This window comes from Danio rerio, chromosome 24 (genome assembly GCF_049306965.1).
Source record: "Danio rerio strain Tuebingen ecotype United States chromosome 24, GRCz12tu, whole genome shotgun sequence".
NCBI classification, from domain to species: domain Eukaryota; kingdom Metazoa; phylum Chordata; class Actinopteri; order Cypriniformes; family Danionidae; genus Danio; species Danio rerio.
Window position 1 is genome coordinate 24447051 of NC_133199.1, and position 26410 is coordinate 24473460.

The 26410-nt window shown below is 35.6% G+C and overlaps 2 protein-coding genes across 3 annotated transcripts in view; one reads left to right on the forward strand and one right to left on the reverse strand.

Moving 5' to 3' along the window:
- Nucleotides 1–548: 548 nt before the first annotated feature.
- Nucleotides 549–7536, forward strand: klhl40b (kelch-like family member 40b). Its single transcript, NM_001423805.1, is given in 6 exon segments — nt 549–1874; nt 3900–4060; nt 4163–4270; nt 5068–5253; nt 6207–6356; nt 7139–7536. Coding segments are annotated over 6 exon segments (1857 nt in total). The 5' UTR covers nt 549–734; the 3' UTR covers nt 7251–7536.
- Nucleotides 7537–8586: 1050 nt separating this feature from the next.
- Nucleotides 8587–26410, reverse strand: part of zbtb47b (zinc finger and BTB domain containing 47b) — a 65260-nt gene continuing 47436 nt past the window's right edge. Inside the window, exons 3-8 of one of the 2 annotated variants that reach the window (XM_073940651.1) lie at nt 26036–26404; nt 25248–25786; nt 22159–22306; nt 17745–17860; nt 17290–17434; nt 12839–15422 (exon numbers count right to left, since the gene is read on the reverse strand). In XM_073940651.1, coding sequence (XP_073796752.1) covers nt 15016–15422; nt 17290–17434; nt 17745–17860; nt 22159–22306; nt 25248–25786; nt 26036–26345 — 1665 coding nt within the window. In that variant the 5' untranslated portion in view covers nt 26346–26404 and the 3' untranslated portion in view covers nt 12839–15015. Of the gene's footprint in view, nt 15423–17289; nt 17435–17744; nt 17861–22158; nt 22307–25247; nt 26405–26410 lie in introns of both variants that reach the window. The other variant, XM_003201302.7, reaches the window with a different exon arrangement.

A 26410-nucleotide genomic window follows, 5' to 3' on the forward strand; every position in this document is an offset into this window, starting at 1 on the left:
CATTCTATTTAGTTAGGGTTGGGATGAGGGTTAGGTCTAAGGTTAGTTGCATGTAATTACGTTTTTGTAATTACTTTTTGTCATTACTGTAGTAAATTCATTATAACATGTATAACAAGGACGCCCTAATAAAGCTAAAAATGTTTGTATATGAGTATGAATTCATACACATCAGCAAAAAAATTAGCAAAAGCGTAAAATAGTAACCTCTTTATAATGTTATAGTGCATTTTTTTTAATATAGGAAGATTGATGTCAAACGTATTGAACATTGACCATGCAATTATATCAATAAATGGCTTTAAAAATATTCACTCCTTGAAAATATTTTTTTGGTCCACGCTTTGAATAATATACTGACACAACTTAAAATAATGATAGCCTATGGATAAAAGGTTATAAAATAATGTCAAAAGAGTGATTCATAGTTCCCTTAAGGTAGTATGTAATGATCTTACCCAGTGTTTTTTTACACTGCCGCCCCTCATTGGGGAAGTGTGTCAGCTGTTGCAGGGGGCTTGGGTTGTGTTTCACATGTACAAGTATGGATTCCACATCTTTGTGAAAGATCTATAAATATCCTCCAGTTGGAGCTGGGTTGAAGTCCTGGGACAGCTGATGAATCCCGGAACTGACTGAGCCCTGACTCCTTTCTCCACCAGAAGCAGAAGTGTGCTACCTGTACAGACATTCATTGACTTCAGTGGGACACTAAGGGATTGAAGACAGTCAGCATGGCTCTACCCATAGACCCAATGGAGGAGCCGCGAATGTACCAGCAAACCTTGCTGCAGGACGGCCTGTATGATCTTCTGGAGAGTGATATGATGGTTGATTGTGTGTTGAAGATAAAAGACAAGGAGTTTCCCTGCCACCGGTTGGTCCTGGCGGCCTGCAGCTCCTACTTCAGAGCTTTCTTCAAATCAGGTGTGGAGGAGAGCAAACAGCGAGAGATTGTTTTGGAGGACGTGGAGCCTGGAGTCATGGGAATTATCCTGAAGTACCTCTACACCTCCAACATCAATGTGACAGAGCAAAACGTTCAGGACATCTTCGCCTTGTCTAACATGCTTCAGATCCCGTCAATATTCACTGTATGTGTCTCGTTCCTGCAAAAGCGCCTGAGTTTGAGCAACTGCTTAGCCATTTTTAGATTAGGCCTGATGTTGGATTGTCCTCGTCTTGCCATATCGGCGAGGAACTTTGCTTGCGAGCGCTTTCAGTTTATTACTCGGGATGAGGAATTCCTGCAGCTGACTCCAAGCGAATTGGCGGCAGTTTTGGCATCAGACTCTTTGAACGTAGAGACGGAGCAGGATGTTTTTGAGGCTTTGATCAAGTGGGTTGGACATGACCAAGAGAACAGAATTGGGGACTTACCAGATCTGCTGGACTGCATCAGGCTACGTCTGGTTCCTCGGGACTACTTTGTCAAAAATGTGGAGAAACATGAGTGGTTGAGCTCGAATCCTGAGATCACTAAGAAACTCCAACTGGTCAAAGATGCCCATGCGGGGAAGCTTCCGGAACTCAAGAAAACCAAAAACAAAAAGAGTCCTAGTGAGGAAGGACAGAAGAAGGGAGATGAAGAGGAGGTGGAGGAGGAGGAAGAGCAGGAAGAGCGACTTCCAGGAATCTTGAATGACAACCTGCGGTTCGGGATGTTCTTGAGAGAGTTGATCTTTTTGATCAATGACTCTGCATCGGTGGCTTATGACCCAACAGGAAATGATTGTTATGTGGCATCGGTCTCAACTCAAATTCCCAAAAACCATTGCAGTCTGGTCACAAAGGAAAACCAGATATTTGTGGCAGGTGGACTCTTTTTTGATGAGCAGAGCAAAGATGAACAGATTTACTCATACTTTTTACAGGTAAAGAACTGCTTTTTCACTGCTTCAGTCACGTTTTCATTCATTGTTTTGTCAGTATTAATCATTTTACACATTGGCAAGTTTGAGGACAACATTAAAATATGAGTAAACTGATAAGAGTGTGTATGTCTCTACCCAGCTATATTTACATATATGTAAGACCCCAAGAAATCTGTTATTTACCTGTAGTTCATTGATGGCTTAAATGTATAGTTCACCCAAAAATGATAAATCTTTGAATAGAAAAGAAAATACAGTTGGCTCTCCTGAATTATTAGCTCTGCTGTGTGGATGTGTGTGTGTATATATATATATATATATATATATATATATATATATGTATATATATATATATATATATATATATATATATATATATATATATATATATATATATATATATATATATATATATATATTTATTTATTTATTTTTTTTTATCCCTTAATTTCAGTTTAACAGAAATATTTTTTCAAAACATTTCTAAACATAATAGTTTAAATAGCTCATTTCTAATAACTGATTTATTTAATCTTTCCATGATGACAGTACCTACTATTTCACTAGATATTTTTCAAAATACTTGTATTTAGCTTTAAGTGACATTTAAAGGCTCAACTAGGTTAATTAGGTAGGTTAGGGTAATTAGGCAAGTCATTGTATAACATTGGTTTATTCTGTAGACTATCGAATAAATATTGCTTAAGAGGAATTGTAATGTTGACCCTAAAATTGTTTTAAAAAAATCAAAATCTGCTTTTATTCTAGCCAAAATAAAACAAATAAGACTTTCTCCAGAAGGAAAAAAATATTATAGGAAATACTGTGAAACAATCCCTGCGCTATTAAACATAATTTAGAAAATATATATGAAAAAGACTATTTAAAATCTCAGGAGGGCGAATAATTTTGACTTAACTGCATATTGAAGAATATTGGGGAAAACAGCCATTGACTTCCATGGAATTCCTTTGCTCACATTATAAATGTCAATGGCTACTGGTTTCCAGCATTCTTCACAGTTTCTTGTTTTATGTTCAACACAACACAGAAATTCATAAAATCTCAGAACCACTTGAGTAAATGCAGAGGATATTTAAATTTAAATTCTGGGGTGAATTATCCCTTTAAGAGATTTGTCCATCAATCTTTATTAATAGTTTATTAAAAGTGTGGATTGTAGTGTGATCGAATTTTTTGATTTAATCAGTGATACCGATGGATGAAAGCCTGGGAAGGACATAAAAAGTGTTTTTTAATTATCTCATGATTTACTATTTGCTAACTGGTTTCAAATGAGGGGCAGCACTTTTTTGATTGGACACAAGTCTGTATAGTGCAGGATGAGTCATCAATTACTCAGATCAGTTTTTCTATAGGAGAAAAAATTGCACTTTCCTTACATTTTATATTTTTATGTATGCTAAAGAAGCACCCCAGAAAATCCTCTCAGAAAATTCTGGCATGACAAACTTACTATATGGTTATAAAAATAAAACCAACAAGTTAGGTTTTAAACCATAAGGGGTAAACAACTTTATAGCTAACCCTCATGCACTAAAATCCACTTATATTATATGAGGGTTTGGATGCTTGATTTTGATTGGCTGGTGAACATTCTAAGGTGTGAACATATTGTCTGCTAATTACACAGTTAAAGTAGTTCCAGGCAGGATTTGACCACATTAAAGGTCCATATCCCTACACTGAATTACAGTTACTTCACAGTCAAAACTAATGGCTTTGGAAGAGATTTGTAAGAATCTAAACACACAAAGCCAGATTGAGGAAGAAACAAAAGAAACAGCATCTGAACAATGATTTAGGTGTGGTAACTGTATAAGCAGAATAATTGACTCCAGTTCATTGAATTATTAGAAAATAAACAGGTGAGAATTATTGTATTTATTTAATCCCTTTCACCATGTTATTCCTGACATAATTCTAATTTTGATGGGGTCATTAAATGATCAGCAAACTCTCACATAAATGTGAATAATGTTTACAACACTGTCATCTTTACAGTTCGACCCTGCATCGTCTGACTGGATGGGAATGCCTCCAATACCCTCCCCTCGCTTCCTGTTTGGGATGGGTGAAGCCGAAAACTTCATCTTTGTGATTGGAGGAAGAGAAATGAAGGAAGGAGAAAACATTTTGAACACAGTTATGGTTTACGACAGACAGTAAGCATATTTTAGTCAGTTGAATATTGTTTTTTATTATGTGTTTTTTTATCATGAACTTTTCAGACTACAACAAATAATGCAGTTTTTTTTTGTATTAAGGTTTCTTAAATGGGCTGAGTCAGATCCTCTTCCCTACCTAGTGTATGGCCATGGAGTTGTGTCTCATAATGAAATGATTTATGTAATCGGAGGAAAAGGAGAGAACAAGTAGGTTTATTTGTGCAATCTAGAGTAGGAATATGTATTTAATATCAGTCAAAAAGTTTGTATTGGAATTTTTTTATATTTTTGAAGTGTCTTATGCTCACCAAGGCTGCATTTATTTGATCCGAATTACAGTAAATGAAGTAATATTTTAAATATAGTATAATATTTTTTATATATTATTTTTGAAATGTATTTTTAAAATTGTATTTATTTTTGTAATGGAAAAGCTACATTGTAGTTGCCATTATTTTAGTTTTCAGGGTCACATGCTTCTTCACATAAAATAACAAACAAAGGTAACACATTACAATACGGTAGATGTATTTAATGTTGGTTAACCCTTGTACTTTTGGGGATGTTTTCATCCACTCTAGGGTGATCTTGAGTCTTAGTTTGGCCATAAATATTTCTGTTTCAGCTTGCAGAATGATTTTTTGGTGATAAATCTTATTTTGACAAATATTTTGAGAAACTGCTTTAATTAAAAAATAAAAAATAACTCAATACACTCTGAGCAAATTTACTACCTTTTGTTATGTTTGGGATGAAAACATCCACTGAATTAAACTGCTGTAAAAAAAAAAAAAAAAAAAGAATTCAAAATTAAATTAGGATTTAAAATTTGTGAGAAATGTCACCAGCAGTTTACAGAACAAGCTAAACATTTATAAAAAAATGTGATTGTTAATACATGTAAATGAAAAATTTTCATTTTCAATATTTTCAAATTTTTCATTCTCTTCATTTTCCCACATAGCCTTACATCTTATGTTCACATATTTGTCTTATTTTTGCAGAGAGTGTCTGAATCGGGTATGTGCTTATGACATTAAAACGCATCAATGGAAAGACTTTGCTCCATTAAACACAGCACGCTCTCTCTTCGGGGTCACAATCCACAAAAACAACATCTACGTGGTGGCTGGTGTTACTGACTCAGGCCTCACGGGCAGCGCTGAGGTCTATGACATCAAAACCAACAAGTAAGTGTTTCCACAATACGACCAAACAAACGCCTAGAAAGAACATGTGTAAAACAACAACAACAAAAGGTATTAGTTATATGACAAGATATGCTATTTGCTAGCTGGTTTCAAGTTAGTTTAAGTGGTTTGAAGGAAATTTGCTAGTGAATGGAAGTCCATCTTATACACCAACAAGAAGATTACATAGTTTTTAATCTTTCTACTGTATTCCTGACAGTAGACCTACTTGTATTGTTTCTTCTTAGCTATGTTGTCCTCTCTTGTTTTTCCCTGCTTTATCTCTTTGTTTCTTACAAGTGTTTGTATATTTATAGGTGTGATTATGCTTTTTTTTCTATTTTTAGGTGTGACTTTTAACATTCTGTCAAGGGTCTACAGATGAAAAATAGCCATTATTGGCTAATTCTGGCACAGTAATGTAACTCTTTACAGTAATGTTGATTAATATGCAAAGCCCCTTTTAACAACTAAACTAAACTAAGAGGGTGAAGGCAGGACTTTTTTGATTGGACAAGTGTCTCTGTAGTGCAGGATGAGTCATCAGTTTCTTTAATCAGTTTTAATAGAAGAGAAAAATGCATTTTACATTTTAACGTTCATATTGTATGTACGCTAAATGAGCACTGTCATCTCCGACAATTCTGGTATTTGAACATGTCCCCTTTTTTTCTATCTGATAGGGCATTTGGATTCCCGTAGGTCTCAAACTCTCAAACAGTTTTGCTCCAACTCTAATCAAACACAACTAGGCCAACTAATCAAGGGGTTCAGGACAACTAGATACTTCTAGATTAGCTGTGTTTGATTATGGTTGGAGAAAAACTGTGCAGAGCTGTAGCCCTCCAGGAATTGAGTTTGAGACCTATGCTCTAGTCTACCTGATTAACATGTGAATTGACACAGCCATGAGTTAGCAATATCGTAATAAACTATACTTTTTTTTTTTTCAGGTGGTCAGAGTTTGTTGAGTTTCCTCAGGACCGCAGTTCTCTCAGTCTGGTCTCTGTCAGTGGGGTCCTCTATGCTGTGGGGGGATTTGCCATGTTTCCTAAAGAGGACAGTGATGATCTCATGCCACTGGAGATGAATGACATCTGGAGGTGAAACGCACATGCACTACACAAATCCAATGTTAAAAATCTTAAAAATGGGGACATCCATTTAGTTAAATTAATTCAAATACCATTTAAAAGTTTTGGGATTATTGAGAAACATTTTTCACTTTTTGTCATTACAAGAAGTTTCTGAGGCTGCATTTACTTAAAAATATACTGTAAATGTCTTTAAAAAATGTTAAATTAACTCTTCTATTTTAAGGGATAGTTCACCCAAAAATGAAAATTTACTCACTACTCAGCCTCAAGTGGTTCCAAACCTTTATGAGTTTCTTTTTTTCTGTTCAACTGAAAAATAAGATAATTTAAAAAAAAGCTGAAAATCGGTAACCATTGACTTCTACAGTACAAATATCATCTCAGCATGTGAATTTTGCAGCTAATATGAAATGGATATATTGTGCTTCTCCACTAATATAAAGGCTTTTTTTTTCCTTAAAGGGATAGTTCACCAAAAAATCCTCACCATTTACTCAACAAAGTGATTACAAACCTTTATGAGTTTTTTCCTTTTGTTGAACACAAAAGAAGATAGTTTAAAAAAATTGTAGAATCCTAGAACCAGCAGGAAAAACACATAGGAGTCAATAGTTTCAGCCTTTTCAAAATATCCTCTTTTGTGTTCAACAGAAGAATAAACTCATAATGGTTTAAAAAAAAAAGGGTGAGAAAAATGACAGAATAGTAACTTAAACATGATTTGATCACATAAGCATGATTCTTCAAATCCAAGAATACGCTAAAATCAGCTTGATGTTTGTTGACAGGTATGATGAAAGCGAGAGGACATGGAGCGGCATACTGAGGGAGAATCGATACGCATCTGGTGCAACAGTTCTGGGAGTTCGTCTTAACACTCTTCGCCTCACTAAAATGTAAACCTATACACTAGTGCTGGCCAATCATTCACTGCACCAAAATCTAAATATAAACTCTCTGCTGATTTTAAATTGTTTTAATAACATGAGATAAATTTAAAGCATGCCTGGCTCAGTTGAAACATTTGTTTCAGAACATGGCACATTTTGTCTAGACATGCATGAGCACTGCAATCATGCTAAATTCCACAACCCTTTAAAAAGTAGTTTACTTTTGGTAAAAATGCTATTAACCAATCTTTACAGGTGTCAATTCCAGTTCCTAAAGGGCCCATATATATATATATATATATATATATATATATATATATATATATATATATATATATATATACACACACACACACAGTTGAAGTCAGAATTATTGATCCCCCTGTTTATTTTTTTTTCTCAATTTCTGTTTAACGGAGAGAAGATCTTTTTCAACACATTACTAAACATAATAGTTTTAATAACTCGTTTCTAACGTTGGGTCATTCAGCTTAAAGTGACATTTAAAGGTAATTAGGCAAATTATTGTATAATGATGGTTTGTTCTGTAAACTATCGAAAAAAAAATATATAGCTTAAAGTGGCTAATAATTTTGACCTAAAATGATTTTTTTATTTTCATAAAATTGCTTTTATTTTAGCCAAAATAAAACAAATAAGACTTTTTTTTAGAAGAAAAAATATTATTAGACATACTGTGAAAATTTCCTTGCTCTGTTAAACATCATTTGGGAAATATTTAAAAAAGAAAACAATTCAAAGGGGGTTTAATAATTCTGATTCCAACTGTATATATATTTTATTTATTATTTTTTTTAAACAGTGATTTCAAGGCCTAAAAATGTGATCACCAATTTCTTTTCTGTAAGTAAATTACATAAAAAAATAAAATAAAATAAAAAATTATATATATATATATATATATATATATATATATATATATATATATATATATATATATATATATATATATATATATATATATATATATATATAAATAAAGGAATGGCAATACTGTAATAATTGTTAAACATTTCATAACAAATCAAAGGATCTAAAGATGTGAAAACGCCCTTGGCATGAAACATCTAACCTCAAACTCATTCCATGAAAGTGATCATATGATATTCAACATTCAGACACTAATGAGTCAGTTATCATTTAGAATGGCTGGATTTTGTAATGCTGTTTTTGAACACTTAATGGAGAGCAATGTTGTGTAATCTTGTTTTTTGATGTTTATGTTTTTTTAATTATTGCTAATATGTAATTTTCATTGTGTTCTGTATAAAACAAACATTTGGCATCTACAGTAAATAAAAAAACACACACAAAAATGCTTGCTGTGATGTTTCATTTAGTTCGCTATTGAAATGATCATTTTATTTTGTTTGTTACAGACAATAATTACTCAGTACAATAAAATGACATAAAATACAGCCTTGTTTGATTAGCACCGCTAGACTCTAGTCCTTGCATTGTTTAGTAATCTGCTGACAGAACCGGCATGGCTGCCAGCTGATGTACACAAAGTTAACTAGATTATAGTATTAAAACTTAAGAACAGTCACACTCATGATTGGTTCAATACACTGAAAGCATGGGAGAGTTTCAGTTTTACATTTGAAGCGTTAGTTTAAGATATACTGTATATTTCTTGAATTTGGCTTTAAAATATCATTCAACATGGTGAGTGGTTTCTTTAAAAACGAAACAAACTACCCAAACTCTGAAGGGCAAATCTCTTGCTAATCGCTTATTATTTGTTACAAAGAATAAAAGACACCAGACAAACTAAACACATGAATCCTTCTTAACATGTCATACTTTCCAAATTTACTTAAATAAACATTTAAAAAGAAAACAAGAAGGCCACAAAGCATCCTAAATCTTTCTTAAGAAGCAGCAAACTATGAATAATAATAAAGTCAGCAAAATATCCTTAAAAAACAAAGACTTTCACCTTTAATTCTTTCAGATTTAGCTCCTCGATGGCCTTTTACATACAACATATGTAGAGATTGAGGTTTGTTTACCTCTGTGCAATTTAAATTCACATAAAATATAATAAGACTTTAGATAAACAGAAAGAGAACTGAAAGAAAAACAAAGCAGTGTTTTATTTAACAAAACTTGTATTATCTGAAACCTTGTACCTTAAGATTAGTATTCAAATAAAGTGCACACACACACACGCACACAAAATAATGTAACAAGATAATTCAATAGTAATTCATGTTAAATGACAATAGAATAGTTTCTAGGGAAGTTTTTTTTTGTAATATGTTGATATTACTGAAGAAGGAAATGAAATGAAGCATGAAGACTTCAGATACAAAAATTAATATGGAAGTTTACTTTAAAGTCTGAATGAACTGGGGTTTGCTGAGACTTACAGTATGTTGATGTAGGTTCAGCTGAAATGGAATATTGAGAAGGGGGCGGGGCTTTCTTTTTGAGCATCATTTCCTTGTAGCAAACTATTGGTAAGAGGGGCGTGGTTAAAGTCGGATTGAGCTGGAAGTTGTGGCCTTTTTTCCGTACTCTGACAGTTCCTAGAGAAACGGAATAATAAATTCCTCCTCACCATTTCTGTTTGTTGTTATAGCGCTATCAAAAATGACAGTTGGAGGCACATGGTTAAGTATGCTAACCAGGCCCAATACCTCAGAGAGAAAACCAACCGGAAGTGCATTTTCAGATTTCAATTTTAGACTAGAAGGGCAAACTATTTTTTTATATAATGACATGCACAGATGGATTATTTACCACAAAACTAGCAATGTGAGCTGACCAAATCAGTCAGGATGCGTTTCCGAAAACCCTTGTTAGCCAATAAAGTTCACAAATTCCGTAGTTACGAACATAGTTTGTTGATTGGCTGTTTCCCAAATCCCTCGTTCCAATGAACATTCGCAAACTGCGTCGCAAAGTTTCCAACTATACTGTAGCTAAGCACAGTTCCTGGTTGTGTTCTATTACCAGTTATTCCCCCATGCGCTATTCATTTAGAACGTTCCAACATTTAATCTTAAAATGGTTTAAAAACATTAAAGTCATCTCTCTTAGGCGTAATTAGCTTTCAAAGTATTTTTACAATTTGACAAATGCGTTCCCTTCGCGGTGCACTTTGCCAACATTTATGCCATTTTGAACGCAGCCGTGCCTCATGACAAAAGCTATAGGTGACCTATTTTTTAAAAGCGTAATTTACGTCTGTACCTCTCCAAAGCTTGTTAAAACAAAATATATAGCATATGTTAATGCTTGCAATTTATAGTAGGTTATTTATCAGGAAATGTATCTGTACTGTAGGCCTTTATGACATGAGCCTGTAGGTTAGAAAATGTCTGCAGTGGTTTGAATGTGTCAAACTGGAAATGTAGACTTTTATATAAACAAAAATAAATAAACAATATCCAACTGTACATGTGAGATTAGAGTGTCAATTAGGTGGTTTTAATGTTTTAGAATAGAATATGGCATATTCTCAATAATATTTGTAAAGAAAACATTGCCGCTATTTGTGCCACAGCGAGTGCATGTTTTTATCTAAACTTATATTAGATTTGTTTTTTAATGCGTGTGCTTGTAGAACTTGCCAACATAGTTAGCCACCAAACTGACAAATGTAAAATACTTGTAAATACTTGTTCTCTCGTGAGATCAGGCAGGTCAAACTGACATCATCAGAGAAGGACTGCCACTCCAAATGTGGAAGCAAATGGTCAGACTGTGGTTGAAGATTACCAAAACAAACTTTTTTTATGTGTGTGGAATTACTTGTATGGATTAGTTTTAATAGTTCATCTAAAGAGCAACAATGTACATAAGCAAAATAATGAATACATTTTGATTTCACACAGACTTTAATGTCATGTTATTCATAAATTGAAATTTATATTCATGCTATTGAATTCACATTTGCTAAATCTAAACATAAATGCTCACTTGAAAAGAAAAGTAAAAATTCTTACATCTGAAGTCTTCATGTGTTAAAAAAGTAATGAACGCGTAAATGAAAGTACCCTCTGTGTGTGAGGTCAAAGTGAGCTTGGGTTATGGTGCAATAATAAATTAAAACACTGACAACATGGTCGATCTGTGGCTAAACCATAAAGAGGCTTAAACAATCATCATCAACATTATTGCAAGATTTCCACCAAAATCATTTGTAATGTCTCTTTTGCTTAATTCTTTGCTTAAATCTTTGACTTCACCAATCACCACCACATTCATAATCATGGCAACTACATTTTATTACACACTTTAAGCTGGTTCATTACAGTGCCATCATATCTAAGCTGTTTATGACCAACTTACGGTTACAGGAATAAGCATAATGGCCAATGCAGAATATTGCCAAATAGATTAAGAAAGGTTTAAGGAGATAAATTATATGCTCGCTTGAGAAAACTTGTCAAAAGAGTTTGTAGTAGATTTAGTAGCTTTAAGTTTGAAGTAAATGTAAGTAGTCATTTTAAACAGACAACAGTTTTTCTGAAAATCAGGGGTCCCACTCTTTCATGGATGCCAAATTCAAGGACTTTCAAGGACTTTTTAAATGTTTCAGTGTAATACTTTCTAATAATTTTAAATTGAATTCTCACCCCCACCATATATAGCACAATGAAAGTCCTTCCTGTACTTATTTCACTTACACTTTGTGAAGTTTTATAAACTAATTTCGAGAGGAGCATGTTATATGACTGATCACGACTGGCCTCTCTTCTGTAATCAGTAATAATCCAATCAGACTAATCCAAGCTTACAATAAATAGACCAATTTCACCCTACTGCCTTATCTTTGTTTTAAAAGAATCCCCCTTCCACCCCATCTCCTTCTTTTCCTCCCGATTCCAGGGAGAGCTTCAGGACCCACCTAATCTCAGGCCTTGGGCTCAATTATCTCTGAGCTCAGGGTTCTCTCCCGGGACAGCATGCCAAACCTGCTATTAACGCCAATCGTATCTAAGTGTAGTATCTAACTAAATATTTACATTAAAATGTCATAAAATGTCAATTACTTATTTTCAAAAATGTTTTAAACAGTCATGTTCAAAGAACTTTAATACAATTAGTTGAATTCAATACTGGTAATATTTAAATGCGGTTTTTAAAATGTTGATAAAATGCATGATTTGTCATAGTTCTTGTATAAGATTTAAATTTAAGATTTTTAAATTGTGAATTTTTTTGTTCAGTTTTAGAGAGCAGCGCAGTACAGTTGTTGAAATAACACCATAAACTTTAAATTCAAGCACTTTAAAGGACCTATATTTCCTTTTAACAATCTTCCAGGGCTTAAATTATTAGGTCTGAAATTCAAATACTTTCAAGTGTGGGAACCCTGTAAAATTGTTTCAATAGTTTTTGTTCATTTGAACATTCCGTCAAGTCAACGGGATTTGTCATAATTAAATTTTATTGTCAATTTAAAAAAAATACTTTAAGTACAATCTTTTAGAAAACACATAGCACATGCGTCAAACTTGTCTACTAAACTTCTAATTAGCTGCTTAATAATAGTTTTGAGAGACCATTTCACTCTGATACATTTCAATACTAAATAAAATGATTTCCAATTAATACCAAATCTTTTAAGAAAAAAGTAGAATTTCAAAATACAGATCTTACACTTTTAGTCATACTATTCCTTTAATTGACCATTCTGCAAAGACCTAAAACTTCCTAAAGCATTATTTAAAGTCACTTGCTATAACCTGCATTAAGCTGATTTTCTGACCCAAGAACTTAACAGTTGAACATTGTAAGGTAAAACAGAAAATGTAAAGACATTTTAAGAGCTTCCTCCCCATATGAAAAGCTTATTTCCATTCTGCAAGTGCTGACCTCCACATCTCATCACATTCATTTGACTCTATAAACAATGTAAACAAAGAAAACTAAATCTGACACAGAATATATTTACAGACTATGTATATTTGTACATATTGTATATGTGTGTGTGTGTATATATTTATATTTAAATATATATATTTTTTGGATAATACCTATAATACTGTAGCTACTACATTTTACTGCTTCTAGAGTTGTTAGCAATTTCTTGAACTATATTTGTATAAATCCCCTCTGTCAGTGGATAAGGAAATTCTACAAACGTTTTCTATGTGGCCTCTTGACAGGCCCATTTCAAAATGTACATGTCAGTCTAACAGTTTGCTACATACTTACATTTCAGGGCAAAAAACAATAACATGAATTCTATCATTTGACAAATCAATCATTCGCTTTTCTGAAGTTTTTCAGGCCTGCTGTCATTTAAATCCATCATCAAATAAAAAAATCTATTTAGGATAAGTAAAAGATTTATATATTGCTGTAAAAAATAGCTGATAAACCAGTTCGGTGTACCATAAAGTATTTCAGACATTCAACACAAAATTATTTCTGAACCATACACACCCTGGCGTTCCTCCAGGATTGATATTGCCTCTGTGCAAAATAAAACACACTCCATTTCACGCTCATTTCTTCATAAGTGGTTTCAGGCATTTCAGATTTTGCCATTACACAAATGGCCAACACTGAGAGTAAAGTGCTCAGAAAAATTTAAAAGGTTATAAAGAGAGAGAGAAAAAAACTTGCAAAACATCCTTCTTTGGGTTTTTTTTTTCTTAAAAACAATGAATATTTCTTAAATGATTATTCTCAAGTGCCTTTGCTACATATAACCTTTGAAGAAAACCAATCGTTCATCCTGTGCCCTGCACAGACGATTCACAAAACAAACTTTTGCAAACTTTCAGAATATGTCAACAGGACAATATAAATACATTTGTGATTAAAAATAAGGTGCTGGAGTGATTATACATTTTATATTCAGTAATAACATATAAACTAACAGGATTTGGTTACTGCGATGCATCAGGATTTGGTAATGGCAAGGAGACGCAGCGGCTAATAGTTTATTGACTGAAGAGCTGTTTCGCAACTTTAAGATAGCGCCATCTGCTTTTAACTTCACAAAGCAGCTACAGTATATGAAATGGTTAGAATAAAGCCCAAAGTATACTTAATTTCTGTTTGCAATGATATTTTGCTGTAAAAATAGCTGATAAATTTGTTCAGACTCATAAAATACACACTAGATTGAGCCATTGTCCAATGTCTGTGATTTTTCTATTCAATATCTGATTGTAAAATGGTTTTGTTAACGCTGTTATGTAATGTTTTCACCAGCTTCAGTAGTCTATGGTTGTTCTTGTTCCATCGCCTGTTTCTTTTCTGTTTGTGGAACCAAGGCCAGTTCAGTGTTGACACCTTGTGGACAAACTTAGTGCTGTAAAAACAGCTCATGTGGCCTGTGAGCAGCAAATTTGGCTCCTACACAATTCTTCAAAATGAAGTATACTTTGGGCTTAAACTGACAAAAAAAATACCGGCTATGTCAAGAGCATGTAAAACGCAGAAATGCGATAACAAATCCTAATCCTGTAGCTCACAAAAATGCATTATATGTCAACAAAAATAATGAGAACATTTGTTTTCTTTCTGTAATACGAGAAGCTTATTTGGACAATATATAAAATATCTCTACTAGAATAAGAGAAGTGAAAATTTGCACAGTTTAAAAGGAATATTTAGATCAGACAATGTTCAAACACACGACAGAAGTCTTAGACCTCACTTTTGGAAACCCCGACGTGAGTGATTCACATTGGATATGAATCAAAGAGCTTACGGGGAGCTACTGCAAGCTTTGGGTTTCAGATAAAAACAAAACTTTAAATGAACAATGTATATATTTGAAACTAGTTGTTACCGGTGTTAACCTTTTCAGTGGAAAACAGGGCCGGAGGAGAGGAAAGACCTACGATTGAGTGAATGAAAGGAAGTGAGAGCGGCTTGACCTGGTGAAGACTGGAAGCCTCGGTGGGAGGAGTCACGGGGTGGCTGGGAATCTGATTGGCTGCTGTGTCCATGTCAGCCGACGCGGGGTCAAAGCCCAGCAGATTGGTGGTGGTATCAGATGCCATGGGGTTGCTAACCTGGAAACACTTCTCCTTGTGGGCTTTGAGCATGTTGGAGAAGCGGAAACGCTGTCCACACACGTCACAGGGGTACGGCTTCTCGCCAGTGTGTGTGCGGCGGTGACGTTTCATATTGGGCCGGCTCGTGAAACTCTTTCCACAGATCTCACAGATGTATGGTTTCTCTCCTGGGGCATCATAGAAAGACAGAAACAGAACTTTAAAATCTATTTTTGTGTTAAAAAAAATGCAATAAAAACACAACCAAATCAAATTATATACACAATTAATGTACGCATTACATAATTGTGAATGAATTTGTAAATTTTGTAAAATTGTGAAAAAATCTGTACTTTTTAATTACATACAGGGCATGCGAGAAATATTGACAACGCTTCACTTTTTCCACATTTTTTGTTAAAGCCTTTTTCCAGGATGAATTAAATTCATTTATTTCCTCAACCTTCAACACACAATACACCATAATGACAATGTGAAAAAAGATTTTTTGAAATTGTTGCAAATTTATTAAAAAATAAAAAAACCTGAAAAATCACATGTACACCAGTATTCACAGCCTTTGCAGTGAAGCTCTAAATTGAGCTCAGGTACATTCTGTTTCCACTGATCATTCTTGTGATGTTTCAGCAGCTTAATTGCAGTTCACCTGTGGTAAATTAAGTTGATTGGACATGATTTGAAAAGGCATACACCTGTCTATATAAGGTCCCAGGGTTGACAGTGCATGTCAAAGCACAATCTAAGCATGAGGACAAAGGAATTGTCTGTAGACCTTCGAGACAGGATTGTCTCCAGGCACAAGGCTGGGGAAGGTTACAAAAAAATTTCTGCTCCTCTGAAAGTTCCAACGAGCACAGTGGAAGATGTTTGGAAGCACCAGAACCCTTCCTAGAGCTGGCCAGCCATCTAAGCTGAGTGATCGAGGGAAGAAGGCCCTAGACAGGGAGGTGATCAATAATCCGATGGTCTGAGCTCCAACGTTCTTCTGTGGAGAGAGGAGAACCTTACAGAAGGACAACCATCTGTGCAGCAATCCACCAATCAGGCCTGTATGGTAGAGTGGCCAGATGGAAGCCACTCCCCGCCTGAAATTTGCAGTGGCAGCATCATGCTGTGGGGATGTTTTTTAGCAGCAGGAACTGGAAGACTAGTCAGGATAGAGGGAAAGATGAATGCAGCAATGTACAGAGACATCCTGAATGAAAACCTGCTTCAGAGTGCTCTTGACCTCAGACTGGGGCGACTGTTCATCTTCCAGCAGGATAATGACCCAAAACACACCGCCAAAATATCAATGGAGTGACTTCACAACAACTTGATGAATGTCTTTGAGTGACCCGGCCAGAGCCCAGACCTAAATCCTATTAAACATCTATGGAGAAAATGGCTGTACACCATTGCTTCCCATCCAACCTGATAGAGCTTGAGAGGTACTGCAAAGAGAATTGGGCAAGAATTCCCAAAGACAGGTGTGCCAAACTTGTGGCATCATATTTAAAAAGACTTGAGGCTGTAATTGCTGCCAAAGGTGCATCAACAAAGTATTGAGCAAAGGCTGTGAATACTTATGCACATGTGGTTTTTCAGGTTTTTTATTTTTAATAAATTTGCAACAGTTTCAAAAAATCTTTTATCACATTGTCAATATGGGGTATTGTGTGCAGAACTTTGAGGAAATAAATTAATTTTATCCATTTTGGAATAAAGCTGTAACATAAAAATGTGGAAAAAGTGAAGTGCTATGAATACTTTCCGGATGCACTGTACAGTTATAATATTATATATTTATTATATTAAATACGATATCATTTTTACAATTATACACTTAATAATTTAACAACATTTGTCTAATTTGTTTTAAAATCATAGTGCAAAAACAGTTAAAATAGTTAAACCAATGTTTAAAGTATATTACTCATGAAATGTATTAGTATACACTATATTGATAATCATTAAGTTGCCATATTACATACTATATTGTTGTTTAAAATATTATTATTTGTTCTTTAAAGATATAGAAGTAGTGGTTATTACCAGTGTGTGTCTTCATGTGTTCATCAAAGTACTGCTTCATGTTAAAGTCTTTCCCACACCACTGGCACATGAACTGCTTATGTCCGATATGGATGCTCATATGTGACCTCAGCTGGTATTTGTACTGGAATCGTTCACTGCAGTTCTACAGCATCAGATACAGTACATTAGAATTCACATCTCTGTTCTTCTAGCACTAAATCTACACCACATCAAACTTCACAAACAATTTTCTCACCAAATCATTTAACATATTATAAGTACAGTATAAAAGGTGGAACGGCAAAACCTACACTTTAGCCCTACATTTATGAATAAATAGGACACTTTCTAGTCATCAGATGTTAGTGTAACTTGTCTGTTTTCACTGATTAAAAAAAGTGGTGTAAACTGACTTTTTTTCTACAAAAGACACAAGAATGTGATGCCCTACAACTGCAACTCATAAAACCTACCTCACACTTGAAGGGCTTTTCTCCAGAGTGCTGAAGCGAGTGCACTTTAAGAGACATGCTGCGTTTGAAGGACTTCCCACATGTCTCACAGGTAAACGGCATGTCCTTAGTGTGAGCTGCAATTAAATAACAGACAAAAAATTATTATTATTTAAAAATTAACAATGGCATCTGCTTCTTTTTTTGTATCACCAGAACACTTTCATTGTAAAAACTGTGAGCAAAATTAACTACAGGGTGGGCCATTTTTTATGGATACACCTTAATAAAATGGGAATGGTTGGTGATATTAACGTCCTGTTTGTGGCAAATCAGTATATGTGAGGGAGAAAACTTTTCAAGATGGATGGTGACCATGGTGGCCATTTTAAGGTCGGCCATTTTTAATCAAACTTTTGTTTTTTCAATAGAAAGAGGGTCATTTACACATCAAACTTATTGGGAATTTTGCAAGAAAAACAATTTTGTGTTGGATTGTCAATGCAACCCTCTTCTTCCACTCTACACACACTGATAGCAATACCGCAGGAAAAATGCCAGCACAGACTTCCAGTATCCGTAGTTTCAGGTGCTGCACATCTTGTATCTTCACACCATAGACAACAAAGATAGTGGGGCCATTCTTCATCAATGGAAACCCCACACAGTATATTTGAAATTGCTACATGATGACGTGTTTCTCTCTTTATTCACTGCAGCTTGCATGTTACAGAGTTTTTCCAGCAAGATGGTGCACCACAACATTATGGGGTCAAGCATTCCTAGATGAACAGTTTCCTGAAAAGTGGATTGGTCATCATGGGCCAGTTGAATGGCCCTCAAGGTCTCCCGATCTGACCCCCTAAGACTTTTATCTTTGGTGTCATCTGAAGGTAATTGTCTACGGTGTGAAGATACCTGAAACTACGGATACTGGAAGCCTGTGATGGCATTTCTCCTGTGGTGTTGCTACCAGTGTGTGAAGAGTGGGAGAAGAGGGTTGCGTTGACAATCCAACACAATAGACAGCACATTGAACACATTTAATAAGTGGTCAGAAACTTGTCAATAACTCATAAAGAATAAAGTTACGTTAAAACCAAGCACATCATTGTTTTTCTTGTGAAATTCCCAACAAGTTTTATGTGTCAAATGACCACCAAATGGCCACCACCCATCTTGAAAAGTTTGCCCCCTCTCATATACTAATGTGCCACAAACAAGAGGTTACTATCACCAACCATTCCCATTTCATTAAGGTGTATCCATAGATGTGTTAAATTTGATGATAAAAGTTGGTGTTGCTTGAAAAGTGAAGTTTATTCATAAACTAATTTCGAGAGGAGCACGTGATTATGATTTAACACGGCTGGTTCTGCATTAGCATGCTTGATCCACCAATCAGGCCATTCCTAACCACTATAAAGAGCCAGGGTTTTCTCACTACAGTCATCTTCGATTTGTAGAATCCCCCCTTCCACCGCTACCTTTTCACCTTTCCCTCCATAGGGCAGCACGGTGGCTCAGTGAATAGCACTGTCGCCTCACAGCAAGAACGTCACCGGTTCTAGTTCCTTAACAGGCCGGTGGTCGTTTCTGTGTGTAGTTTGCATGTTCTTCCCGTGCTTGCGTGGGTTTTCCCCGGGTTCTCCGGTTTCCTCCCACATTCCAAAAACATGTACAACAAGTTAATCGTTAAATCTAAATTTCAATACAGGTAATCTAATAATGCAGCATATCTTTTAATAGCCTTCAATCTTAATCTTTAGCTATTATAAAAAGGGGAGTTGTCGAGATCTACCTGAGCTCGAGGCTCCCCTCTCTTCCTCCAAACGGGAGGGAGCCCAGGGCTCAAGAACCTTCGAGCTCAGGTCTCTCTCCCGGGACAGCATGCCAAACTTGCTTATAATCAATCATCAGCTAAGTGTGAACTCTTGAAAGCCATATGGCTTTGCATGTTGCTAGCATAGCCTAACATGTTGCCAGTATGTTTCAAAAATGTTTCAAATGTGAACTAGCAGGCTGTTTATATGTTTCTTCCAAGAATGTTCATGCTGTTAGCATGTTTCAAGCAAGAATTATGTTAGCACATATTGAGCATGGATTAGTATGATAGTGCTATATAAACATTTCTAGCAAAGTTTATTTCATGGTTAGCATGTTTCTAGCATCTTTATCATGTTGTTAACATGAATCAGCATGTTGCTAGCATGTTTTAAGCCAGTTGTTAGGCTTTAGTTCATATTAATAGCTATTAGTAGTCTATTTACTATTAATAGGTTTTAAGGTCTTGAACTGGGTGATTGTAGATTAAATGGTGTGAGAGATGTACACTTTAAAAGTTTTTATCTCTCAATTAAAGTTTTTTGGGATTTTTCAGAGTTTCTGAGTCCTTATTAGGAAAACTATAATTTGAATCATGCAGTTATAGAAGACACGGCATAATATTAGACGCTAATTTGCATGCTGTAGCTTTAAAACAAAACAACAACAATGCTATTGTTACTGTTGTGCATGTGGTTTCTGAAGTGTGCTGTAAGAAGTCAATTAATCACAACAGACTGGAACATATGACCAGATGATCAGAAGAGTTTCGAGGCCAAATCTTTGAATAAACACGAGACAATTTCAGACATCTTCTTACATTCCAGTAAACCTTTTCCAGTGCACATCCAAAACAAAATATAAGCTCTTTAAAGTTAGCAAGACAGTTTAGTGTATAATAAGACCCTGCAATATTACTCCACATACTCAATAGCCCGTTTCAGATGAGCAAGTGTAACTTGTTGCCCTGCAGACAATCGAGTGGGTTCTGGTAGAAGGAAGCACTTCGAGATAAGATATTTCCTCTCTGCTGTCAGGGCAGATTAAACAATACAGCCTCTGTCCTCGACTTAGTCTGTTCTGGATGGCAAAGCAAGGTCACAGCAACTCTTTTCCCAGTTCAAAACAGAGCTGGGTATTTCACTATTGTGCCGAACCAAGCTCTGGGAAGATCAGGCTTCAGGAGATGAAAGTACTGTCCAGTACAAAGGCCAGAGTGTGCTGTGTTACCTCTGCCTGAAGGATAATTTACACAACATGTCTTTGTGTGTATGACCAGACTGCTGGATTTTGTTGTGTCTTGACTACCAACTAGATTTGTTATGCTAAAACTGATCTGTGAGATGTAATGCACAATATTGAGAAGGATCAAGTTTAAAGGTGTGGCCTGTTGCCTGCAAACAAGGCTCTTAAACTGAGAGTTTGAGGTTGAATCTAGGTAACTGATTCGTAACTGATTCTAGGTAACTGATTCGTTGTAAAAAAAAAAAAAAAAACAGACACAAAAAAACAACTGAATCAAAAAAAATATTTATACATGTTAATTTTTTTTTAAATTAAGAAACAGTTAAAATTGTAAGTAAAGCTGCAACCTAACTTAGTGAAATAACTGGAGCCTCTTCAAACATTTATGCAAAACTTCAAAATGGCATCAAGTCAGGTCAAGTCAAATCAAGTCAAAAACCTCTACCAACATTTATGCAAAACTATAAAATGGCATCAATACGTTAAGTCAAGTCAGGTCAGGTGAAGTCCAGTCAGGTAAAGTCAAGTCAAATCAAGTCAAGTCAAGTCAAGTCAAGTCAAGTCAAGTCAAGTCAAGTCAAGTCAAGTCAAGAACCTCTGCCAATATTTATGCAAAACTTAAAAATGGCGTCAATACATTAACTCAAGTCAAGTCAAGCCAGGTCAGGTGAAGTCTAATCAAGTCAGGTCAAGTCAGTTCAAATCAAGTCAAGTCAAGTCAAGTCAAGTCAAGTTAAGTCAAGTCAGGTAAAGTCCAATCAAGTCAGGTCAAGTCATGTCAACAACCTCTACCAATATTAATGTAAAACTTCAAAATGGCATCAATACATTAAGTCAAGTCAAGTCAGGTTGTCAAGTCAAGAACCTCTGCCAATATTTTTGTAAAACTTGCATAAATATGGCATCAATACATTAAGCCAGGTCAAGTCATGTCAAGTCAAAAACCTCTGCCAACATTTATGCAAAACTTGCATAAATACAAGTCAGGTCAAGTCAAGTCAATAACCTCTACCAATAATTATGTAAAACTTCAAATTGACATCAATACAGTAAGTCAAATTAAATCAAGTAAAGTCCAGTCAGGTCAGGTGAAGTCAAATCAAGTCAACTTAAGTTAAGTCAAGTCAACAACCTCTACCAACATTAATGCAAAACTTCAAAATGGCATCAACTAGAAAACAGTGACTAGAATACAGTACACACATTATATCAACTTTAATAATCATTTTAAATAGTAACAGTCTAAATCTTAATTTAATTTCATGATAATGTAAAAGAGCATGCATTGCAGAAAATTCTTTTTAAAAAAGTCCCCTTTTGCATTACTGATTTCAGATCAAATTAAATAAATTCAAACAGTACTCACCAACCATGTGTTTCCGGACATGTGCCATGGTGTAAAACTTCTTTTCACAGATTTCACAAGAGAACTTCTTCTCGGCGTATCCATGGACAATCTTGTTGTGTTCGTGTAAAGACCACAGCTTTTTAAAAGCTTTTCCACAAGTCACGCACTAGAAAGATCAGAGAATCTGAATGAACGGCATTACACTAAACAGCCTTTCCTAAGGGGTCGATGGAAAACAAAGGATTTTTATCATTCTGAGAGAGAACCAAGAACTGCACAAGCTAAATAAAGAAAGAATGTCACAAAAGGCACCTCTAACTTCAAATTCATTTATATCAAATTAAGCACAACAGCACTACTTCCTTAATTACTCTCAATTTCTGGTTAGTGCTTCATACAGCAGGGACAAATGAGCACTGGATGGTTAGATCCAGTTTAAGTTAGAGGTGAAAATGGCCTGGCAGACCTGCTTTAGTGGCAGAAAACAGCTGTTCTTCACGCCGACTGCCTATATATCATCCAGACTCTCTGGTCTACCGTTCTGCTGTGCAGTATGCACTCATAGCAAAGTACCAGAAGAGAAAACACATACTCCACTTATAAACATAGTAAATTAGGGTTGTTCATTCTATTATTGGTATAAAAATACTAGCTTTGCACAAACAAACTGATAAGTTGATCATTTTCTTGTAATGAAAAATAATCAATAAATGTTAAGAATTATGTAAAGTTTATACACAAATTTAACAGTAGTGGTTAATCTTGCATATTCATTCATTTTCCTTTAACTTAGTCTCTATTTCAGAGCTCCCCACAGCGGAATAAAACACCAACTATTACGGCACATGTTTTAGGCAGCGCATGCCCTTCCAGCTGCAACCCAGTACAGGGAAACACCCATACACACTCATACACTACGGCCAACTTAGTTTTATTCAATTCACCAATGGAGCATGTCTTTGGAGACTGGGGGAAACCCAGAACACCTGGAGGAAACCCACACGAACAACGGGAGAACATGCAAACCACACAGAAATGCCAACTGGCCCACCCGAGGTTCAAACCAGCAACCTTCTTGCTGTGAGGCGACAGTGCTAACTACTGAGCCATTGTGCTACCCTAAACTTGAACATATTAATGTAAAAATATGATTTAGAAAAATAGAATTTGGGTATAATGTATAATATGTTGGATTTATTTGAATATTTTATATTTATTTATTCTTATGCTGCAATTATTTGATCTTTACCACAAAAATAGCATTACAATTAAAAATTATGAGTTTCTATTTAAAAAATATTTTTAAATGTAATAAATTCTTCTGAAAATTATTGTATTAACTCAATCAGAAATGGTTCTTAATATGTTTTCTCATTATTAATAAGGTGTAAACATTTGTACAGCTTAATAATTTTTGAGGAAACTAAATTACTTTTTAAGTGATTTTTTTTATAAAGAATCTAAAGTTGTTTAAAATAACAGCAAATATTTAAAATAAATATCTTTAGTAATATTTTAAATGTCCTTTACTGATAAAATGATTAATAGTTTTATTTAACGAGAACTGCAACATAGGCTCATTTTGAAAACAAAGCTCTATATATGTTTCTGGAGATTGCAAATTATGTAGCCAGAAGAAAATATGGATGCATTTCATTTTTAAAACGAACGCTGTTGGACAGTATGATGCCGATCCTTTTCTTGATTACCAGCTGACCGCTTACCTTCATATGGACGGCTTTTCCACTGTTAACAGTTTGTGAAGTTAGCTCGCCATGTACGTTGGTAGACTTGAGACGCAGAAAGAAGTTTACCATGGCGAAGGGGTTCGAGTATGGTCAAGAACGGTTCCAGATCGGTGCTTTTTAAAATATGCTTAGTTGAGTTTATGGAAGGAGGAGGGTTGATCAATCAATCAGTCAGTTAGTCAGTCAGTCATTCATTCAGTCAAACAGTCATTCAACAGTGGCATCTGGTGGATTTAGGAGAGAACAGCAGGCGCGAATGGCACTCGCAAAAGAAATTTGAGATTTGAAAAAGCGTACTTAGCGGCATAGAGAAACGTTTTCAGAATGAGCCTGGGTTGAGGGATTGTTTTCTTAAAAAAAAAAATCACTGACCCCAAAATGAAAGATAGTATATATCAACATAAAAAAAATCAAACATCATAAATTTAGTTTGTAATAATAGGCATTACTTCCCAGTACTGGGCTGCAGCTGAAAGGGCATCCACTGCATAAAACATATGCCAGAATTGTTGGAGGTTCATTCCGCTGTGGTGACTCCTAATGAATAAAGGCTGATTTATACTTCTGCGTCAAGCACATGCATGTGCTCCAGCACAGCCTACGCATGGTCGCAAAGCCCTCGCCATGGCCGTCGCTGATACGCACCTCTCAAAAATGTGACTACACATTGCAATGATGCGTATCGCAAGCTCTGTTATTGGTCGGCTTGGTAGCTCTGTCGAGTGTGGGTGGCATACCTAATGGAGTGAGTTTTTATAAGTGTGGATTCCTGTGAAATAGCTCCAGATATAAACTGTTGTTTTTTGTTTACCTTATGATAAAAGTTGTTGCACAACCGCCGGTTCCCAACTTAAAATGAGCGAGTTTGAGCCACTTGTACATTCAGGAAGCATTCAGAAAAAACAAAACACCAGTAAAGAAACTCGTCACAAAGAACATAAAAACCCCCTACCAGCTAGCCTTTCAGAAGTGTTATTGCAGAGTAACACAAACAGCACGCAGAAGTATAAATGCACAACAACGCGCAAGGCATCCGCAGGGGGTCACGCCAATCACTTGATGCAGAAGTATAAACCAGGCTTTAGGGAATGAATGAATAGGCATTCCTAAAATGTTTCATTAAGTAATTTAAATGGGCTAATTTTGAAATGATAACTTTATGAATAGTGAGTGTTCCAATTTACACATTTTATGTGTCTAAATTTAAACATTATTACGTTCCCTTTTTTAATGGCTGAGTCTAACTAAATTTTATGATTTGCTTCTAGTTTAAAAACTTTGACTTTGCTCCAAAGTTTGTGTTGAATTGACTTTACATGTTTACCTTGTTAACATGAGGATGCAGACAGATGTGTATACCTGTATGTTTTTCTCACAGTTAGTCTGATGATGCAGCAGCAACTCGCTCTCCAGTAAAAAGCGCTTGCCACATTTGTTGCAGATCTGCATGCGGTTGTGAGTGACGTTCATGTGCTTCTCCAAATACCAGCGGTTGTTAAAAACACGAGGGCACTTTTTGCAAGAAAAGTGCTGCTTTTCTTCAAGCTTCACCTTCTGACCCAGACCCTCCTGCTCTTTCCTTCTCTTCCTGCCTTCTTCTAATGTGGCATCGATTAACGTTTGTCTCATAGCGGTGTTTGTAGTTATTCTTGGGGCACGTAGTCTTTCCTGGCTGCTGCGTCCTGAATCTGGAATGTCAAGGTTGTTCTCTTCTTTATCCTCATCCTCATCATCTTCATCATCACTGCAGTTTTCCATCTCTTCATTTCTGTGTTCATACTCCTCTTCTTCATCCTCACCAACATCTTCATTTTCATCCCGTTCCCTATGTTCCTCCGTGACAGGAAGACTGACATGTTGGTGAATGAGCAGGGATGACACACCTTTACCGTCAGACCCTTTGGAAACATTCAAAGTCTGGTTGTTGAGATTGACCTCCACAATAATCTGCTCTCTGTTAAATGAACTATCCAGTGATTCTGCTTTATTAGGATTGGCCCCACCCTCCATTGTACACAAACCACGCCCTCCTGAACTAGCCACTCCCCCTTCACTCTCTTCTATCTTGTAGAAGTGTTTGGTTTGAGGGTTGGATGAATGCATTTGGGTAACTTCACTATTATCCTCTACGAGTGATGGGAAAGTACCGTTTCCTTGCTGCACGAACATCTTCTCAAGCTCCTTTATCTTGTAAATCTGATTGGATGAGCCATCGCTCTGCCCTTCGACGTTAGCCATCTCACTGTAGCTTGAGCTTGATTGATCGCTCATCTGAAGCAAAATAACCAAATCAAAGATGTAGATGAAGATCTGGATGCTCAGGTTTATGTGGTGCAGTGGTTGGCTCTGGGATGCGAGGGTTAGGATGTAGGGGTTATGGTCACTCAGCACATCCAGCAGGAGGTCCACGAGGCACAGGTGAGGCTGGTTGAGATGCCGTCTGTTCAGCCTGGCCATTAAATGAGGAAAGAGCAGCGCTGCATCCTCCAGCAGAAAGAACTCAGCAGTCCCCTCCACTGCAA